At 39.5% G+C, this 23,432-nt stretch overlaps 1 protein-coding gene across 1 annotated transcript; it reads right to left on the reverse strand.

Moving 5' to 3' along the window:
- Positions 1-1,087: 1,087 nt before the first annotated feature.
- Positions 1,088-20,837, reverse strand: ptpdc1a (protein tyrosine phosphatase domain containing 1a). The gene is made up of 10 exons (XM_061070540.1): positions 20,658-20,837; positions 13,023-13,118; positions 11,296-11,467; positions 9,356-9,436; positions 9,128-9,246; positions 7,055-7,192; positions 5,406-6,520; positions 3,711-3,896; positions 2,206-2,316; positions 1,088-2,122 (listed from the first exon to the last, which is right to left on the reverse strand). Exons 2-10 carry the CDS (start codon positions 13,105-13,107, stop codon positions 2,012-2,014), a joined length of 2,118 nt encoding a protein of 705 aa, XP_060926523.1. The 5' UTR covers positions 13,108-13,118; positions 20,658-20,837; the 3' UTR covers positions 1,088-2,011.
- Positions 20,838-23,432: the final 2,595 nt, after the last annotated feature.

Below are 23,432 nucleotides of genomic sequence, written 5' to 3' on the forward strand. Positions count from 1 at the left end.
AGCCCTTCGTACTACTCAGTACCTTCAAAGTAGCTCTCAGTTTCAAAAAGGTTGGTGACCCCTGCCATAGACCATCGGTTCCCACACTGGAGTACGGGGTACGCAAAGTGGTTCAGGGGGTACGCAGTGGTGTGCACGGAGCCCCGGGGGGCTGGAATCCCACCACAGCCGGTGTGCGCCGGCCCTCACCTTTCAATTTCAATGCGTGCTATAGACTCCTAGGTCCGTGTTCCAAGAAGGGTCCGACACGATGTATTACAGGGCGGAGGGGCGTGGTGGCGGCGGTGAAAAAAACGGGGGGGTACGAGGCTATTATGCTATGATTTTACATGCCTGGCCCACTTGAGATCAAAGTGGGCACTATGTGGCCCCATACCTAAAATGAGTTTGACACCCCTGGTCCAGATCAAACACGGGCGAGGGAAGACATGTGGTCCACAGTGACGTTGACTGTGAGTTAAGAAATTCCAAAATTCAAGCAACTTGCTCTGGTCAGTCTCTGCTCTCAGGCCTCAGGCACTCTGGTGTGGAACAGAGCAGGGTCAACCCCAAAATTCTGAGGACGGCTTCCATGGTTGGTTGCGAGCCATCCTACATTTTTAAGTGTAATGGACACTTGGAAGGGAGAATAAAAAGTCATGTAAATGTGGCTGGTTACATTCAAACAATCTATCTAGTTTAAAAACTCATTACAGATTATACCCTCATTATTATCCTCCATTACACTGTTCATTTCGGAACTGTTAGAGTTTTTATTGTCAGTTGTTTCATAAAGTTTTGATCGCTGGTGACTTTAACAACAATTGCATCACATACATGAAAGCTTTACAGAACTATTTAAAACGAAGGACTACTTTAGAAAACGTATTAAGGTTCAAATTGTCCACATCCTGGGCTGGAAATCAAACAATTCACACAAACTTCTGGGTTTAGCTTTTCGTCCTTATTTGCTTGTCCAAAGTTACGATGTTGAGAAACAAGATGTTTTCCTAAAAGTCAAAGTCACCTCTTTGTTCTCTCACTGAATACTTTCTCTCTGAGTTTTAAGCGGAACCATTGAGTCAGAGTGAAGACCACAAATACACAGTTGTGCAGTCAGTTTAGTTTAATTGTGTAAGAAGTAGGTACAATGTACAAAGTACAATGAAAAATAGTGCTTGTTGAAAAGTCCCCACAGTATGTCTCATGTGCTTCATAATAATGTTATTTTTATCATTATAATAGTCATTAGTGTTCCACGTTCAGCGTGTGTCAGCAGAACTACATTACACTGAAACCATAAATGAGATGAGTGAGGAGAGAGAGGCAGCCCACACACGCATGAACGCACACACATACACACACACGCACACTGAGGCAGACATTTTGCTAAATGCAGCAGTGGAGGCAGATTGATGTTTTACAAATGCATGTACAATAGAACAGTGAGAGGTTTTTCGGTGCACACAGTATTAAGGACATATGATTGTTTTGGAGAGCAGATGTGGCCTGGTGGGTTTGCATTGCCATAACAATAGCCACAGTTTGCATCAGACTAAAAAAAGCTTGCAGCTTACATTCTACAGGATCAAAGCAGCCTTGCAGCTTGTCATCAGGTTAAAGTTATTCAACTAGTCTCTGCATTTCAAAAAATGATCTGAATAAATAAGACACCTGGCAGCATCTGCACAGTGTAAAAACATGTTTTGGTTTAAATAAGACCCCCCCAGTAGCTTTAACAGCTGAGTTACACATTTAAATAACATTTACATTAATATCGCGAGAATGCCTCGGTCATTTCCTATCCACTAACAAGTACACAAATATTACAGGAGAATAGACGACAAACAGATGCTTTCAAACGCTGCACAGTGGCACATTAACACAGAGGATGGCAGTGCTTTGAGTCTAATAAGCGCTTCAAAGAACAACAAAATCAGCAGAATCTGATGCAAGGAACTGGCTTCAAATACAATAATGCCCGAAGATGAGGAACTGTCCCTCTTGTCTGACCCGTGGCGCTGAGGCTCGGTCAGGCTTCGTTCACTTCCACAGCTTTGTCCCGCAGCTCGTGGAGAATGGGAGTCAGGATTGCTTTAAGTGTCGTGTATAAAGACTCGTTCTTCTCTGAGGCAGGGTCAATCTGGAGATCAATAAACAAACGCATTCAAGCAATGCAAATATGCATCTTAAGATATTCACTATACAGCATCTAGTGAAAGTCACCTTGGTAAACACTTTGATTGTTTGCTTGAGGAAACTGGTCTCCACCTCCTCAGGCATTGGCAGGAGATGAGCAGCACAGTTGAGGATGCAGAGTAAAGTGAGCCGGTGACCCTGTCAGTGAAGCATGTTTCAGACAGTCAGATCACATGGAAACATTTCACTTTAACATTTAAAACATTTTCACTTTAACATTTTACAAGAATTAACAGTAACGGACCAGTTTTCATAGTCCATTATAAATTATGGCAGCATCATTCAGCATATTATATTTCTTTTCTTGGCAAATGTAAGAGCTGACTACAGACCATCAGACCATATTTAATACTGTTGACTTGTGTACATTTATAAAGACAGGTAAATGTAAAAAAATGGACCTGTGCATTCTTATGTCTCCACAAAGCTTAAGAGCGGAGTGAAAACACTTTGTATTTTGTATCACTGGCTGAAATATGTTCAGAGGTCAAGGCTGTTTTTTCTGTGATTATATGAATGGCAGCAGATTCATGTGGTTGTGGAGTATTGTGGGAACACAACTGTATCTCATCTGTGGTTACACAACAAAATCCATTTGGTTAAGATTAAAGACAGAAGGTGGTTTCGGTTAATAGAAATAACAAAGCTGCTCTCATGTGCATGTTTTAAACATTTAGATTTCAGCACAAGCATTGGGGGGAATAACTGATATTCGCTCTACATTCCCATTTCCCAAACTATAAACTTCAGAAGATTACTTTTCATTATTTTGCAGTTTTATACAATAATACAAGTGAAATTATATTCCAAGCCCCACAAATTAGACTGTTCTGAAGATATATAAATATATAAATAACACTAAATCTAGTATTTCAAGATTCAAGATTCAAGATGTTTTATTGTCAAATGAACAGAGATAACATGAAGTAGTCACTGTCAATGAAATGCTTGGGTCACACACTCTCTTTAAGCAATGCTCAGTAATTTCAACCCAAAAAAATAAAATAAAAATAGAAATAGTATAAAATTGATCAATATGCTCAGATGTTCAATATGCTGCTACATGACAAAATACACTAAAAATATCTTTGACATCATTGTGTTCTATTAGCATGCTGCCCAGTGGATTTCAGCCCTTTTCCATTCTCCTCCTCTCTGTACTCATACATACAGTCAGTATTTTATATATATATATATATTTATTTCCCAATAGAGCTGTTCTCATGTACGTGGTCTTGTGTGGGAAAAGTGACTGAAACATTGCCTGTTATGACTTTTACAAAACCTTCTACAACTTTGCCAACTCTGTTCTGAACTGGTGTCTCGTTGATTACATCATTGTTCTGTCAGTATGAACCAACTTTAAAGAATTAACAATTAAAACCCGACCTATAACATTTAGCAAAAATAATCAGGATTATAATTTTTTTTTACCGCAATGAAGTTTTGCAACAGTGAGTTATCCAGCTGGCTGAAGCTTCAGTTTGTCAGGTGAGTGTTGTCAGTGTTTGCTTGTGACAGTGATGCTGTACCTTTTCCAGAGAGTCAAGGGCGTTCTGTGGGTTTACCGTCTTCCCACTCAGAGCTGTTATATCCTCACTGCTGATGACTGGATCCTTGAGCTCCTCCAGCCACGACCACATCAGACCGGAGAGGACCAGAGGCTCTGTCTCCATGCACAGCCTCTCCCATGCCCCCTCTCTGGAGTTCAGCTCTGTCTGCAGGTCGCCGGAGAGAGCAGTGTGACAATGGGCTGACTCAAAGAATACGGCTTTTAATCACGGACAACATACAATCATTGTAGTCCTGAGAAGGGCTGGGCAATTAACCAAAAATGTATTGAAACCGACATTTATAACTTCGAACCGACTTAATCTTGCTAGTGTCAGTTAATTCAGTGAATACTTTGCCCGATGCATGCATTCACACACGGTCGGTCTCCACTTGGTTAGTTTTGCAGGGGTGGCACATGTACCTTGTACTGTGCAGTGTTACCCTACTGCATGTCCTCCTTCCTCCCTCCACTGATCTGCACTCACTTTATCTTAACAATACACACCATCACTAAACAGAAGTCATTAGGACACACGTAAATAATATAATCGCTCATTAGTCGTAATCAAGTTCTGAGTTTAATTTTTATTTAAAATAGTCCAACATTAAATATAAGCTCTGAATTTATGTTGTATAGCATAAACTTGGTACTGATCACTCCATCATACTGAACATTCAACTTGTTCGTTCCTGGTGGTCGGTTTTTTCTTTGGCTTTACTGTTTATTGTTATTTTTCGGTGCAGCCTGTGGCTCCCTCTCTCTGACAGTGTAAGACACCATAAAGCATTTAAGCTTTGGGACTGACAGTGACAGAGGAGTGTGAGGATGTTTTACTCTACAGAGTGAAAGTAGGTGAGAGAAGTGGAGTAAATTATCTACTTGGTCGGGAATCGAACCGGGACCACCTGCTTAAGGCGTACGTGGCCATGTGTTATGCATCCTAACCTTTCAGCTTATCAAGAGTAAATGAACACTGACTTTTACCAGGACTTCCTAGAACTTAAAATGTCCTACTGATGTTATACATCAATGACCTGGACCAGATAAGTAGCAGGAAATGAATAGTTAAATTGATATTTTATCTTAAAATTTAACTGAAATTGAGACTTAACAATAATGAGTTCCTACTGGAGCTAGCAGTAGTTTCCAAAGGATTTGACTGGAATTGCCTGCTCAACCAGACTCCATTGTTAATTCTCACCATCCTGCAACCAATGTTGTAAATACTCAAATCTTTCTGATGTTCTCCGTTACACTTGGCATCTATTGCACTTCTGTCCATCCTGGGAGAGGGATCCCTCACATGTGGCTCTCTGAGGTTTCTACGTTCTAAATTAAATCAAGTCTCAGCTTCTAAGAGGCTTTAATGTATTTTTTGATTGATGTAAATTCAGTGCTTTTTTGAAGACTTTAAGACCTTCATATATCCTCTCTTGAGAAATCTGCATCACATATCTCATGAGCACTGAGTGGTTTACAGAGTGAGATGGAGTCTTCTCAGTGCCTCAATATTGTGCAGCAATCAATGGAGGACCAATACTGTGGTCATACCCTCAAACTGCAGACAGGTAGATTGGCATCATACCACTAAACAACACTTTCCAGTCAAGCAGTACAGTAAAGTGTTCTACTGCTTGATATTACTGTGTTTGCATGTTATGGAGGAGCCTACCTGCCACTGTGAGACCTTCGAGGTAAGATCTTTGTCCATCACGTGCATGGCCAGGACTTTGGCCACCAGCAGGCGTCTGCTCTCTGGAGCCAGCTCAGACTGGAGGGTGGTGAAGGGACCCTCTGTGACAATCGCTTTCTCTGCTCCGCCTTCCAATGTGTCCACATCTGGCTCCTCCTCACTGGTTCCACCTCTGTTTTGGGTTGATAAGGCTGGAAGTGTGGCGTTACACTGGGATTTTCTTTCCTGCTCTACAAGATCTAAAGACAAACTCTGAAGCCCCTTATGTAACTGCTTATTTAAAAAGGGAGACCAAGTGTCTTGCCTTGCTTCTGTATTTGGGTCCTGAAAGCTGATAATGTCCTGAGGATAGAGTTTACACATTCTAGAATGTTTAATGGCTGCAAGGTTGCTGTGAGACAAGGAATGTTTGAGCAGGTAGTTGAATGGACTGATGTTCTTCAGATTTCCTAAATTGTGCTGCTGTGGTGCGAGTTTGTGAAGGACACTATCACTGTAGCTGAGTCTCCTGCTGTCAAACAAAGATCTTAGAGGGCTTTCTACATGCTGCTGCCTCCACAGAGGGTCCAGGTCACTCTCACTGGTGAGGGGCTGATCATGTGAGGATCTGGACACCAGAGCTGGTGAGCTTGGAGGATAAGATAAACAAGGTGGGACAGGAATCCCCTTCCCTCTCATCTCCTTCCCCAGCTGCTGAAGGGCCTGCTGGGACACAGTCTTCTCCACCTCTGCTGTGAGGTCGGGGATCTCCAGCCACCTCTGCTCGATCACTGTTTGTCTGTTGGCCGCAATGTCGAGGAGGAGCCTGCACACCACCTGGACAATTTTTGGCACGTTCTTCATCTGCCGAGCCTCATAGCCGTGCAGCAGGTGGCTCTGCCTGGTGAGGTACTGGGACAAGGTGACGGCGCTGGCTCTGGGTTCTGCACAGGAGAAGATGCTTCGGAGGGGAACCAGGAACTGGGCAAACTCCCTGACACACAGCAGCTGCCCTCTGGTCTGGATGGAGTTGGGTCTCTTGGCTCGCATAAACAGGATGGCTTGGTCAGCACTCATCCGAGATGTGAAGACCAAGTAACAGGCCAACAGCACACCTATACAAGGACAAATAAACTAGAATTACAACCCCACCAACCAGTTAAGTTGCAGTTTCTGTCCACACTCATTATGTAGGGAAGACTTGTGAATAAAAGACATTAATTGTATTTTGCCATAAGTGTATTGAATTCTTCAATTACAACTTAAAACATGTGTAGTGAGATCACATTGGCCTTTGACCCCCTTATTCTAATCACCTCATATTCCTTTATGCCTATAATTCATTATAATTGATTATATTATCAGCGTTTCCCACATAATCCATTAATCTATGTAGCGAGGGTGCACATACATATACACTTACATCCCTCTCACTTGCAGTAGATTCCTGACTAAAGAGTGAGTGATCTCTAACGAGCAAAACACCAACTTAGAGATCTCTATCTAGATCTATCTGTTATTATGAGAAGTGTAAAACACATGAACACGTAATGCTCAGGCCACAGCTGTCACCTGCACAGACGCATTCAAAATACAAAACTGATATTTGAATCAGCATACATGAGGATTTGACTGCTGGTGCTACGAACCTGTTCTTCCAAGACCAGCATGGCAGTGAACTGCCATTTTCCCTTCTTGTACGGCAAATGACATGACTTTCACCATGTCAAGGATCGTAGTCAGAGACGCCACGCCATAGTCCTTCCAGCCAAAGTTGTAGTAATAGACTGAAATACACAACAGATAATTTAGTTTAGAATACAAAGCATTACTGTATCTGTTAAAGTGAAAGCCTTTTGTCCTTCAGATATAAACTATTTTAAATGAAAGATGACTCATCGTAACATTGCAATCATACACTGTTGGACTCCTGATGGACAGTTCAAAATTAGGATTATAATTGAAGCAGCAGGAACAGAGATCAACTATTTAATTCCGTAAATTCTTCTTTCTTGACAAAACCAGGTGCCTACATTACCCACAAAGCCACCTGATGCTTACGCTGGTGAGATTGCAGGTTTTTCTTCTTCTCTAGTGACATCATTTTAGGGTGTTTGTAAGATTTCCCACAGCTCATTCACAGGAGACAAAAGGCTTCATCCACCTCCTTCCACATATATGAATGTATATACAGTAGATCGGATATGAGAATAAAATAGGCTCTTTTGACGTTGTTCCTGATTTATTAAATTAATTTTAACTTCTTTGATTAGTTGGTATCTGAGGTAATACATGTTAAACTGAATTAACCCTGTGCTGCTGCAGCCTTTAAGTTCATCCGACAGCATTCAGTTCAGATTTATGTGACTTTCACATAAAATGACTCCGTTGATAATTAAGACAAACACGTTCGATTTCTATCACATTTTCAAAAAGACTGAGGTGAGCTCTACATTTGTCTGATCATAGAACTGAAGAGTGAAGAATTGTGTGTGATAAAGTAACAAGCCAGTGTTTATAGTGCACTCCTGACTGTTTGTGTCAAAGAAAAGACAACACCGTGCAAAAAGCAGCTGATGATGAGGTGGAATCTCCAGAGAGCTTGTTAGGAAGGAATTTAGATTGCAGCTCTCCACAGACCACACAGACGTGGAATCTGTCAGTAATTACTTGGTTACTACAGACAACATCATGTTCTGGATGAAGGCATAACACAATATTGATTGTAATGAGGAAAATAAAACATACCTTAGTCTCTTGTCTAACAACTACTTTTGCTATTCAGCCTCTTGTCAAGTGCTAAGATGCAGATTAAATGTTTTCCATAAAAACGACCACTATTCTTAAGTCCTCTCTAGAAATATTGAGAGAGTTACTTCATATTATTTTAATATATTAGTGAGGTCTCAGATAAGTAATAAGATAATCTGTTGCTAGGAAACATCTCCAGCAGCATCCACCCCGATGACAGTGTAAACACAGAATCCACTGCAGTAATAAGACGCTGTGACAGTCCTTGTTATACAAGATGAGAACTCTTGTTTCATTGACAAATATTCAGTTTAGAGAGAGAAGGAAATATCGAAGATAGCTTGTTAGTTGAGCCATATTATTGTGTTCCTGTAATAATCTGCAATAAACCAATACTTCAGAAGAAATGTATGCAGTTTTTGACAATATTTCTGGGGCTTGTTGTGATGGTTTAACATATTTATTTACTCACATCTTTTTACAATTTTTACATTAATTTACCTTATTATTTGAACTATTCATTCATAATTTACTTTGTTATAAACAATGTTTGCTCAACCTCATAATCATATGACTGAAAACCAATTTACTCTACTTTCTATTTTAAGTTTATTTAACTGGGCCCAAAAATAACAAAGTCGGGTACAATAGATTAAAACAGGAAGTACCGCAGGTTGGAGCAGGTTGTAGCCACCATAGAAGGACTTGGAAGAGTAAAGAAAGTTCTAGAAACTTGGTTTAGATCATGTTGACCTACCCTAACATTCCAATGTAATGTTACACTATTTAATAAGAAGCAATCCAATAAATCCTAAGAAAAAGACGAGTGGAGACTCAACGAGAATCTCACATAACAGTGGGTGTGTTTGCAGATTTTCTTCATTATGGTCAACACAGAATCAGGTTTATTTTGGTCTCTGAACCTAATAAACTCTATTGAAACACAATCACATAGTGTTGGTAAGACTCACTTCCTGCCTCCATGAAAGTCTCGGGTCGATAAGTGAAACCGCTCTCCTGCTCCAATGGGTTCCCACAGCTGGCGTGTTCTCCGGGCCGCTGCAGGTTGATGACCGTCTTCAAACCACACCTGGGTACAGCAACAACAACATGTTACAGCAAATCCAAGAAAAAATTTAATCCTAGTGAAGTTTTCAATTATAACAATGTGTTAAAGAAGAAGGAGAACACAGCTGTACCTTTGAAACTGTTCAATTACATTATATTTCTCTATGATTTCAGTTGAAGGCCTTGCCATGGCGAGCAAGTTGTCAGTGATCCTGCAAATGGAGAAAAGAATGAGTTCAACCACCACCACCAATTTATAACAAAAATAAACATCATCACTTTCAAGAGCTCAGGTTAAAACACACACACACACACACACGCACACACGCACACACACACACACACACACACACGCACGCACGCACGCACGCACGCACGCACGCACGCACGCACACACACACATTAAAGACCTGTCATGTTCAATTATTCCAATGTAACATGATAACGGTGCAAAGCAACAACCAGGACAAATGTATTGACTTTTCGTGTAACTATCTATGTTGAGGTCAGTGACTAACCCAGTGCAGCACTAACAGCAGGAAAAACCTGAAGTGTGAAAGTTGGTGGTGAGTAGGGTTGCAAAGGGGCGGAAAGTTTAGCTCTGGAATTTTGGGTATTTTGAGAAAAAAACAACTATGTAAATTAAACGCTGAGCAATAAAAACATCATTCAAAACTCTATTTTAAAGATGTATGGAATGCAGCACACGCTGCACGTTGAATTTCAACCCTCCACTGTGCATTCTTCCATCACATGCACAGATAATTCCCAGCATCCTTCACACTACAGCAGGGCTATTGAGGCCTGCTGTAGTCTGCAGGACTAGTCAGGTAAGTTTCGATGATATTACTGGGGAAAATATATGAGCATGCTGATTGAGGATTGTTCATCTGTTCATCTAGCCTATTTCCATTCATTTATCCATCAATTGTAAAATATATTTAGAGACATTTCCAATTGTTTGGCTAACTATTTATATCTCTGGCATTGCATAGTGTTTTTTTTTACAAACTTTCTTCTCATCTTATTCTACAGAACAATGCCACGTGCACTATCTCATATGTGGAGACATTAAACCCCATCCAATGTAGAAGGAAAGGCTGTGTACATTTGCAAATACTGTGCAAAGACCTATGTTAAGAATGACACAACGATTCAGAAGCATATAGTCAAGTGCCCAAAGTTTCCTCAGGGCTCAAATCCTAAGCCTATGACAAAACAAAATGCTTATATTTATGTCTGTATATGACAAGGTAAATACAGTTAGTATAAATTACCCACAACATTTCCAGTTTATTCCCGTTAATTCCCGTATATTCCCGTTTATTCCTATGGAAAGTTTCCAACTTTGAATATTCCCAGAATTTTGCAACCCTAGTAGTCCAGGCAAAGTAGCGTTTTACAACCGACTAATTGTAAAATAATTTTTTTCAGCATAGATCGTTTGTATGAGGTGTCCAGAACAACATACTAAAAGTCCTAAGAAATCCTAGTTGAGGAAATATGTTTAATTCTCATCAATGTGTGCATATAAGGCCCGGCAACAATACACCCCAAAAAGACTATTTTTTTCCTTTACTCCAATCAAAATAAAACTTTACACAATGAAAGTAACCATGAAACGTAACATTTTTTGTATTACAAGTTTCTTTTGAAATGAATTTGACAAGCACATGAGCTCCACACTTATTGAATATGTCCTAATTTGCATAGGCAAACACCATTCATATGTATTACAAATACATACATAAATTCATTTTCAAAGACACTTGTAATACAAAAAATTTTACGTTTCATGGCTACTTTCATTGTGTAAAGTTTAATTTTGATAGGAGTAAAGGAAAAAAAATGTCTTTTGTTGGGGTGTATTGTTGCCGGGCCTTATATGCACACATTGATGAGAATTAAACATATTTCCTCAACTAGGATTTCTTAGGACTTTTAGTATGTTGTTCTGGACACCTCATAGAAATAATCTATGCTGAAAAAAATTCTTTTACAATTACTTCTATTTTTGGCTCCAAAATGGGCTACTTTGCCTGGACTATAGTGGTGAGTGAGACCAACATACCAGGACGAGTAGAGCCCTTTGATCGCCTGCTCCTCATCGCTCCAGCGAGAGGGGTTTTCATATTTACAGGCTTTTCCTCCACAGGCCATGGAGCACTGCATGTGGCCAGGGATGACGTGCCTCAGAGTCTCCCCCATCTTGGTGTACTTTGCAGTGGGTACCCTCACATTGGCTGGAGAAAGAAAACACAACAGAAAAACAAAAATAAGAACAACTTGACAGTATTTATCAGAACGATTATGAGCTTTCCTTCCAGCTTAAGGCATAACAGAACCCCTGACTGCTAAAACTCAGGTTAATTCTTTTGCGGTTACATCTCCTGGTCTTGCATTCAGTGGGAGGCTGAGGCTGGTTCACGCTGACGGCCACCATGACTCTGTGGGAGGAGGAGAGGACCTCCAGGACAGAACTGCATCTGCGTTGCAGGACCTTCAGCAGGATGTCTGCGGCAGAGTGCCTGCGGTCATGCCTCCTCACGCTCGCCATCATCTCGCCAGCAACGGAGAGCCGTCCTCGGTGCTGCTGCATGTTACGGCTGGGAGCAGCTCTGTACGCACAAAGCCTCCTGACTCAACGGCTCTATGCTCGTGGTGAATCATCACACAACAGTCACCCGGTGGCAAAGAGAGGCAAATACAACACATCGGTCCATCAGCAGCATTTGAAGTGTCACCATGACAACCATCTCCAATGCCGTCAGTGGGAGGTGCATAGATGGGGACAAATGCTGTGCGCTTACACACACACACACACACACACACACACACACACACACACACACACACACACACACACACACACACACACACACACACACACACACACACACACACACACACACACACACACACACACACACACACACACACACACACACACACACACAGATATCTAAGGCAGACGGCTTGTAACTGAAAAGGGAAAATGACAGATGTGTTTAAAAGGCCAAACATCTGGTGGTGTACAGCCCTGATAAGAACAACGTCACCCAGTGTTTACAATGAAACACCTTTCTCTGCTTTTAAATGGACCAGCAACAACCAAGTGGTTGACATATAACAATATGTAATATTTGGAGATGTAACATTTAAATGAATAACCCATCAAAAATGTTTGGTTACATCTGCCAATTATCTTTTATCCTTTAAACTAGAAAATATTGACAGGGGAGGAAACAACCGACAGCAAAGTGACACTGATGATTTGCTTACATTGCATACATTCTTCAATTATCACTGCACTTGTTTGCTTCTACGTCCAACAACTTGTTTCCACTAAGACACAACTACATAACTGTAACACAGACATTGAGCTTGGAGCCCACTCCACAATTGAGCAGCCAGTCCAACAGAAACGTGGTTTGCGTTTCTCCTCCAGTTGTAAAGACAATCAGGAAATTGAACAACCATCAGGACGGCCACACCAAACCGATTCTAATCTTCCCGATGGCAGACATATGTATAACATAGGACACGTTCCATTACTTTCCAATAACAGTTTTAGCACATACTCCTTCCACATTGAAAATATGACACTCAACTTTTTTTTTTAAATCACTGTAATTTGTTGCAGCTCAATTATTTATTTTCCCGCAAATTACATTTATTTAGATTTTGTATAAATTGAGATACTTCTGTTTCAACGGTAAAGTCACAAATCATTTTGAGTCTACAGTCGTCAGCATGAAAACGCCCAGTTTCCCTTGTGTTGTTTGTGCGTTGTCTTACCTGTCTCCATCTCTCTGCTGATCGCTCTACTCGCTCCAGTCATGGAGTAAGGCAGGTCACTCAGGACGCTGACACCAGCTGCCATGGCAGGGGGGGCTGAAAGGTGTGAATAAACATTGTGTCAAAGGCAATTGATAAAACAAAACAAAAGGGAAAAACAAATGATGTCCCGAGCACAAGCTTTGGTTGTGCTGATAACGCAAACAAGGTGCGCACACAAATGAGATAGGAGGAGCTTGAGCGGCGTTGCCTGGCAGGACGACCCGGGGGAGAGAGGGAAACGTGCAAACCGAGCCACCGAGTCAGCAGCTCGTGTGTCAGTCGGACCGCTGCACCTCTGGGAGCAGGTGGGCGTGCTCCGGGGACGACAGCGGGAGCCGGGAGAACATCTGAGACCCACGCACGGCACGTGGAGAAGCCTCATGATGATCAAACACCCAAGAGTCCTCATCACACCCCGTTCAGATCAGCACTGAGTTCAGTAAGATTAAATAGGGCTGATTTGTCTTTTTCTCACAAGGCTGCAGCCACACTTATCAATTATTCAGGCCAACATATTATCCACCAGCGATTTAGAGCAGGGGTCTTCAACGTTTTTCAGGCCAAGGACCCCCAAACTGGTGGAGAGATGGACCCCCTTCTAAATATATTGTAGAAAATTTTGTTTTATATTAAACTGGGCCTAGTGCCATGTATAAACATATCTACCCTGTTATTGTGCATTCAATACTAAGCTATTCAAATATTAAACAGGTTCATATATTCATGTTTTTAATTTAAACATGTGCAAGGTACAGAGTGGCCATGCCACTGCCTTTTATAAACATACATCTTGCATACAACACTGACCTATTAAAGTAATTCACAGATTCATGTTTTTATTTTAAACATAGATGTAGAAGAGACAGTGAATCCTCAAGCCATCTGTGGATGCCACACATACTCCCTCATTAGTGAGATGTCGGACCCTGATGGGTAGCACACAATTTATCTAATCTTGGATGGATGGAGGTTGTCAGGCAGAGGGTCAAATCAGCCTCACAATATGTTGGATGCATGTTAATGTGTATTGAAAGACATTTAAATATGTGGAAAAAAAATTGTTTGAAATAAATACAAAATTATAAAAAATGAAAAAAAATTGTCTAATCAACCAAAGATCTCGCGACCCCCCTGCAGTACCTCCGCGGACCCCCTAGGGGTCGCGGACCCCCTGTTGAAGACCTCTGATTTAGAGCATTACTCCACTATTCCATGTGATTTATGTGGTGTGATATCACAGTTGTGTCAGGTAGATCTCCCAGAGTGTCGGTTTAACTCCAGGGACCGACTGTTTCTCATGTTACACCCAGAGCAACAATGGCCCGCAGCACTTGTGCAAACTGGTGTTGAAAGAAGGAAACTGTGCACCTTCACAGCTCTCTGCCTCACTGTGGTCCATTAACAATTGAGCAGGGACTGTGTTCCCAACCTTCTAACTTTTTGATGGCCAAACGATTCCCTGACCTTTGCCTTTTTCCTTCCTCTTTGAAAAAGTCAATTAAGAAGTTTTCTGAGTCTATGTAAGACTATTCTTAACTATGTCACTGCTTTTTAAACTAAAAACAACCTCAGAGTGCTGAACAGATTTTTAGATTTCAAACCCTCTGATGTCCCTCTAATTTATATAAGGACATTAGTGGTGGGGGAAAAAATCGATTCAGTATACAGTATTTTTTTTTAATACTTTATTTACAATTATATATGTAACAGCCCCTGGCTGGAAAAGCATGACGAGGAGAGTTTCAGAGTTTAAAAGATACCTAGTGTGTCTGCGGAAAGGGTGTTCTCCACTGCAGGAGATAGACTATTATTATTGCTCTATTATGTATGCTTTATGTTACTGTATTGTATTTAGATAATTGTAAGTTATGTGCTGGGAGCTCAGTGTTCATGTGAGAGGTCTCCTATTCAGAAAATAATTACAAAGGTCCTGTGTCCTGAATGTTCAAGGACAAAGTTTTTGCACTACCCTCTCTTAGTTTTTGCACTTCAGTTAATGTGTAGAAGACAATGTTGTTCACAGAATTAAATGTGACATTTGAAGTGAGTTGAGCAGTCTTATTTTCCTCATTTTTTGTAATGCCTTTGAATAATATGGGGGATATGAATCGCAATATATCGCAGAATCGAATCGCAATACTTGCAGTATCGCAATATATCGCAGAATCGCAATACTATTGAATCGTGGCTCAAATATCGCAATACTATTGAATCGTCACATTTTTGCCAATTCCCACCCCTACAGGACATGCAATACATTAAAATACATTAAAATACATATAACAACCAGCACTCTGTAGCAGTCAGTTGAGAGGGGCAGTGTGCCTTCAGTCTGCTCACTGAACTGAACTGATTCTAGGTGCAGGTCAAAATCGGCACCAGACTATTTTGATAATCAAATTATTTCCATTTCACCATATTATCAAATGACACAGACATTCACGCGGGTGCTCATCTCTGTCAAGGCAACAACATTCAGGTTTGAAAAACAGTTTTCTAACTTCACTCTGCAAGATAGACTGATAGCTGTTCTCTTGTCCTCTCATGCTCCGCAGCTCCTTAATAATTATTCCTTGTCATAATTGAGCCCTCCTCAAACAGTTCCACAATTTTAATTTGCTTTATTTCGGTTCATGTGTGTGGTTTATCAGTTTGAATGATTTACTAAACGGCTGTTGTATTGTCATGCATTGCATATGAGCTATTTTAGAGGTCTGTAATGCATTCAAAACAATCGTCTGACACAAATCAATAAAAGCTGTGTAATTCTACAAGAAATAAACCATTTGAAGTGACAAAACAAACATTGGGCTTTTACTTTTAAGACGAATTGCCAAACAAGAAGTGATTGTGTGAATGTTGCTACCGTGATGAAAATCAGCACCCGTCACGGGTCAGTCACTTATGTCCGTGGTTTGACCCAGGTGCCCACCACTGTTTTAGTTTAGAACACATGTTGAAATCAGTCAACAGACTGAGAGTTGGCATGCTGCCCTGCCCCCACTGAGCGAGCACGGGTCACCTGTTTATTTGACTTTTATTAATATTGAACGTATCACGTGGCCAGATTGCACGGAACCTGGCACTGCACTTCCCTGGGCCATTTATGAAAGACATAACAATTGTGAGGCTAATAAGAAGACCTGTTTACGAGATATGTGAGACAGATAGACATTTGTGGATTTAGTAGGTTGATACTATGAATGTAAAATAAATAAAATTAGCAAACAAATCTTTACAATGAAATCAAACTAATTTGTGAGCAATTGCATTTTATATTTAGGATACAATACAACAAATAGTAAGGACAAGGATATATAATACGTAAATACAAGAATTTTTCACTAAGTAACTAATTTAGCTTTTTTCCCATGTTGTACACATTTTATGAATGTCTGATGCTGTCATTTAACAGTATGTGGACAATTTCTTGAATAAAAGACATGACAGAAAGAAGTTTTAATTCCAATACATCATAGTCTCCTTGTGTTATTGAAAATAAACAACAAACAGATATAAAAACATCTGCTGCTTTTTATCATATCATTTAATTAACTGCAAGCTCTTGTGTGGATCATGAATCGGACTTTCCAGTGATTGATTTGTCAGTAGTCTGGCTGTTGACAGGTTGTTGATCTGTCACAGGAGCTAAACCTACCAGTGCATGTTAGGTGTGCAGTTACCATGGTGATGTAGCTAAGAAGTGAAGCACCATTGTAGCCCTAAAACCCCAGGGTCAAACCTGAAGTGACTTCACCACCCACAAACCCTGCTTCGTACTACAGGCCACTGTTGTCTGTGAATAATTGATGTCGTGAAGTTAGAGCCTGACTCTTTCCATCCCCACAGTTTTGGGACTTCTAGGATGTAATCCACACTTACAAACTGATATGGCACCACAAACTAGTATGACACTGGTTGAAGCCTGTCCAACATTACAGTCGGAAAGAAGGCTATCCAATCAATCCAGCAGTCTGTGCGCCTGGAGCCTGACACCACTTGGCATTGTTTATAGGAAGCTCCTGATAACAAGCTCAAATTAAATCTTCTCTCACATTGTGGTGGATCCATACGCTCGTGTCCACTGGGAAGCCCGTGTGTTGGTCATGAGATGAGGGTGTGAAGGCTGAGAGATGCTTTCAGAGATGCTGCTAATGAGTGTGGGATGTGAGAGTCATTTCCGCTGAGTGTGGTAATAAAGCAATACGGCTGACAAGATGGTGCTCTCAACACCATGTTTAATTTGTGATAAAGTGTGTGTGAAGGGAGCATCATCACACAACAGACCGACACAGCCTTCACAAGACTACAGCAGAGCCATCTGTCTCGGTGGAATCAGCAGAATCCAACTCCAAACAGTGCCGCTGTGGGTTCAATGAGCTACTTCATGTTTTCTCACCTGGCTTCACAGCTGGTTATCAGCCACAACTTGTTGTAGTGGCTGATAACCTTTGTCAGATGTTATATATACACGTATATACATGCACACAGGATTCTAGAATCCATTACAACAATATGGTTTAAACTTTTTTTAACGAGTTTAAAACGAAATGTTATCCCATTGCCTGACAAACGTCTTTTTTTAATGGCAGTTATTTAGTTTGAAGAAAACTGTAGTTTCGTTTGTTGATGTTTTTATTATTGTTATTTTCCCTGTCCTTTTTGTTAACACGAAAAATGGATACTTGATTTTTAATTTATTTTTAGTATCAGCACTTGGCCTGTTCTTGGTTCACAGTAAAAAGGGAAACTTGAATTTAAATTAATTTTTTTTATTAGCACTTTGCCTGTCCTTGGTTTTAAATGGAAAAAAACTTGATTTTTCTTTGCTTTTGTGTCAACAGTACCCTTATATGCAGCAAAGTTTATTAAAAGACATTTTTTTGAATGAAGTATCGATCTTTATTATCTTTATTTTCAGTCACCACATGCCTCGAACAACCTCAAGCTAAATTTAAAAGCTGCTTGCTAAATAATAGCAATTGAGAATTTGTGTCATTCATTAGTCGATTAATCGTTTCAATAATCGGTGACTAGACGACTATCAGAATAGTCGTTAGTTGCAGCCCTAGGTGTGATGCTGCCTTCAAATACGGCCGTGTGTTCATGAGACGAGTGGGGTTCATGAACGCTTCCTTCTTGTTGCATTCACAAAGCTCTCTCAGAGTTCCCAAGCTGCGATGTGTTTTCTCGACCTGTTTAAGATCTGGAGTTTACCATGGAAGTTCATTCTTTTGTTGAATTTTATGTTTACGCATAGTCACTTTGGTAGAACACAGTTTTTCATCTGTCCGAGGGAAGTGTTGATTTTAATAGTCTAATCTCTTCATATTGCTTATACCCTCTGTAATGAACATATAATTGTCAACATGTAAAAATCGAATGCTGGTCATTCTTTGCTCATTAAGAATAGTTGAAAACAACAACTCTCACTCAGGAGCAAGAATCAGGCCATAAGACTTTTAAACTCCTCTGAACTGCAATAACTCCACCAAACCAGCACCCTGGAATATTTGCATATTTGCACCAGCACCATAATAAGCATATTTGAATATTTGCACTACTGCACAAATTGAACATTCATCTGTAAAGATATATATTTAGATGTATATATTTTATTTTCTATTTTACATTTTTTGATATTCTATTTCATTGTTATTCTATTTTATTCTTTTTTTATTCTATTTTATAATATTTCTATTTTTATTTTATTTTTTTGGGTTGAAATTACTTAGCATTGCTTAAAGAGAGTGTGTGACCCAAGCATTTTTATTGAAAGTGACTACTTTATGTTATCTCTGTTCATATGACAATAAAAAATCTTGAATCTTGAAGAATCAGTCTTTAAACTTTACTAATAATGTGACATTTATCGTGATAACTATCAATATCAACTGATGTGAAAATGTTTGCTCATATTATGCAGCCCTAAGATACCATGTTCATATTGACGTCCATGTTGCTGTTTTCTCAGTGGTGTTCTCATGACTCTCATGACTTAACCACGTGGACGCTAAGCACCCTGTACATGACTTTCCACACTGTAACCACCAGCTCCTGAATCCCATTAGAAGGCAGTGCGTTTTACTAATTCTTAACCTAATGCAGCTTCGAGCAGGTCTCATGATTGAAGCCTGATCAATGACTGGAAGTGCTTTATCTGCTAATCATCATTTCTCCATAAAAGATTTCAGAAAGCAGCCTTACAGCCATGCCTTCGAACAATGTCTTTAAATGTTTCTAAAACCCAGATATGCTGGTCTATCCAAAGGTCAATATGAGCAAGAACTAAAAACTGTACTATTTATGGTACTTATAGCTGGATGTGTTGCTAATGATTATTTTCATTACGGATATATTCTATTAGTTCTAATGATACATGTTGAAAAATGCTCAATTAACTTTACAGGTGTTGCCAATAATCCCAAACCTACAAAGTACTCCACTCAAAATGATTTAGGACTATGAATTCTGCTAATCCTTACCCCGGTGAAACGTCAACCAGAGAACAACACTTTGTCAACAATTTTCATTTGAGAATTACAGCAACAATTAACAGCTTTTCCCCCTGATGATTCACTGATCGATTAACTGATTCAGCTTTTACATAGGAAGTAGCCTTTCAAAAAGTACATTATTTAGACATATACACTACTGTTTACATAAGACCTCCATCCTATGAATATTTGTTCTGTCTCTCCATCACTACTTCTTCTTTATACTGATAAATATAGACATGTGTTTCCTGTATTTTCCTCATCACTTACTACCATTGATGAAGTATCAGATTAAAAGGTGCAGCATCACACATTAATCCACCTTTAACAATGTCTGGTCACTCTGATTGATATGTGTTAGTTCTCTTGCAACATCAGACCAGTAAGCTGCTCTATTGTTAACGAGCAACCAGTAAAGATTTGCTGAATTTCTGGAATCTAGCTGGGGCGGCTTTGGCTGAGGTGGTAGAGCGGTCGATCCGGTTCTTCCCCATCTGCCTTGGGCAAGATACCGAATGGCAATAACCTGTTCTGTGTTTGAGTGGTCATCAAGACTAGAATAATATAAATAGATATAGAAATACAGAGCATTTACCATTTGGAATGCATGAGGATTTCAGTTGTATGACTGTACTAACTCAAAACCCCTTGGTGCGTACACAACACAAACTGTCAGTTGTTTACACTCCCAGTGAGGATGAGGATGAGGATGAAGAATTGTAGAGTCGCAGCATAGACCACGTTTTCGAGCTGCAGGTTAAAACGTGATGATGAGGAGGAGGAGGTGGAGGAGGAGTACACACCCAACTATGTGGCAGTGTGAGGAAGGAGGAGGAGGAGAGGCAGTGACAGGCAGCGTGGCTCACACTCTTCATGTGTCAGCCGATCACATTTTAAAGTGAAACACAATCACCAGCTGCTGTTGTGTTACAGCTGAAAGTCACACAAGGCTTCCACACAAACACGCTCACACTATATTCAGTGTTATGTGAGTTATGATAGGCTGTGTGTTGATGCTGCTGCTACACGACTTAGCATCGCTAGCTAACTAGCAGTAACCACAGCTAGCATCGATGCTACAGGAGAGCTCGCTTACCGTTTCCTGTCGTCGGAGTCGGACCAGGTCTGTCAGGTTTCTGACTCAGTCAATTCATCTCTATGGAGCCACGTTTCATTTTGTCGCTGGTACGAACCAGGCCGGGGGTTTCCACTAGCCACATCATTAGGTTAGCTAAGTACAGCTAGCTTACGAGCTAACTTAGCAACCTGACGTGTTGTCATGTGGGGACAGAACCTGGTCACATGACCACAGTACCAGCATTTTTAATTCTGGTATTTTTTTTTTTTTTTTAATATTTTTATTAGAGGTAAGGCACAGTAGAACACGAATCAATGATACAGTCTACCTCCTTGGATGTTTTTCTTAATTAAAAGAACCACATGAACATGGTCCTGCGAACAATACATTACACAATTCAATGAAAATAAGAATAATAATGATAAATAAATAACTGAAAATTCTAATTAATCTAAGTTATAATTAAGTATTAAAGCTGCACAGTATAAATAAATAAAAATAAAAAAAAGAATAAGTAAATGAATAAGAAAAAGGAAGAAGAAAGAGAGAAAAGAGAGAGAGAGAGAGGGGGGGTTCCGTCAATCAGGGGGCAGGATGGAGAGAGTGGAAGAACGTAAGAAAGGGAAGCCACTAATTATAAAATTTGTTAGAGCTACCTTTCACTGAATATCTGATCTTTTCCAGCTTTAGGAAAGACAAATTCTGGTATTTTATGTTTTTTTTTATATTTTTATTAGAGGTAAGGCACAGTAGAACAAGAATCAATGATACAGTCTACCTCCTTGGATGTTTTTCTTAATTAAAAGAACCACATGAACGTGGTCCTGCGAACAATACATTACAAAAATCCATGAAAATAAGAATAATAATGATAAATAAATAACTGTAAATTCTATTAAGTAATAATTAAGTATTAAAGCTGCACAGTATAAATAAATAAAAATAAAATAAAAAAAGAACAAGTAAATGAATAAATAAAAAGGAAGAAGAAAGAGAGAAAAGAGAGAGAGGGGGGGTCAGTCAATCAGGGGAAGGATGGAGAGAGTGGAAGAATGTAAGAAAGGGAAGCCACTTATTATAAAATTTGTTAGAACTACCTTTCACTGAATATCTGATCTTTTCCAGCTTTAGTAGAGACAAATTCTGGAATTTTTTTTTTTTTTTAATATTTTTATTAGAGGTAAGGAACAGTAGAACAAGAATCAATGATACAGTCTACCTCCTTGGATGTTTTTCTTAATTTAAGGACCACATGAACGTGGTCCTGCGAACAATACATTACACAATTCAATGAAAATAAGAATAATAATGAGAAATAAATAACTGAAAATTCTACTAAGTAATAATTAAGTATTAAAGCTGCACAGTATAAATAAATTAAAATTAAATTAAAAAAAGAATAAGTAAATGAATAAATAAAAAGAAAGAAGAAAGAGAGAAGGGGGGGGTTCCATCAATCAGGGGGCAGGATGGAGAGAGTGGAAGAATGTAAGAAAGGGAAGCCACTTATTATAAAATTTGTTAGAGCTACCTTTCACTGAATATTTGATCTTTTCCAGCTTTAGGAAAGACTAATTCTGGTATTTTAACACTTTGGAAACTAGCGATGTTGAGGATCGAAGGCTTTGTGTCATTTAAACTGGATTTATATTTTTAGTGTTATTCAGTCCTGCAACAACTCTCCATCTGTATGTTAATTTATTTTGTCGTTTCTCATTCATTTTTTATTCCTTTGTGAGCTTTTCTTAAACAATTTATTAAATCCTAGTACTCCATTATTTTAGAATATTCTTATAATTAACTTTTTTTTAATATATAATTTGAGTCTCTTGCAGTGGGTTCTATACTGAATGACGTTTTGTTTTACACTCATGAGTCTTCTAATCCAAATGTAGAGTTGTCCAATTAACATCCTAAAACATCCTAACCCTAACCCTATATAAACATATGAGGTTATCATTTATTTATGAGTCCACACCCCAGAGGAAAATTGTGCTGCCCACAATTGTCTTTTCTTTCTCTCATAGAATAAATAATCTCCTATTTGTACACATGGTCACATCTACACGTGTCCAACATGCTTCGATGGGTGTTGAGGAGAGAGAGACATCATTCATCAACTTCTTTTGTTTTTAAGTCCCGGTCACCACCGATTCCAGAAAATCTCTGCACCTAAGCACTGCACGTGCCCATGACTCTTGTTGTTTTATATTGTTTTATATATTGTTTTATAGTTATATTTTGTATTGTTGTTTAATTTCTGATGGTTGTTTTATGTACAGTGTGGTGTACATCAACCACACCAAGGCAATTCCCTCTATGTGCAAATATACTTGTCAAATAAAAAGAATTCTGATTCTGATTCTGATAAGGAACAAGAGACAGTTTAGATCCAATACAAATGATCCTGCCCAGCTCCTTTCCTTTGCTGAACACTGAGATAAATTAGACTCACGTAAGCCAATCAAGTTTTCTTTTTCAATAATTGTATAATTTGAAATAAAGATCTGTGGACGGAGACACAAAATATGAGCATTTTAAGAAATAAGTACCAGGCTGAGAAGAGGTAGGCCATCAGGAGCTCATGCAGAGGAGACATGAGAAACTAAACTGCAGTGAGGTCATAATCATTGTCAGTCTTCTCACTACAATCTTTTCACCTGGACAGTCCGGAGACGAAGGTTGCCACATGTCTCATGAGTTGTTATGAAAGCAAATGCAACAACTAATTCAGATTTCTGTGTATAATTGAACTATCTCCTGAGGTATAAGACTTTATTCCCAAACACGAAA

The sequence above is a fragment of the Limanda limanda genome, chromosome 4 (assembly GCF_963576545.1).
Source record: "Limanda limanda chromosome 4, fLimLim1.1, whole genome shotgun sequence".
Lineage (NCBI taxonomy): Eukaryota > Metazoa > Chordata > Actinopteri > Pleuronectiformes > Pleuronectidae > Limanda > Limanda limanda.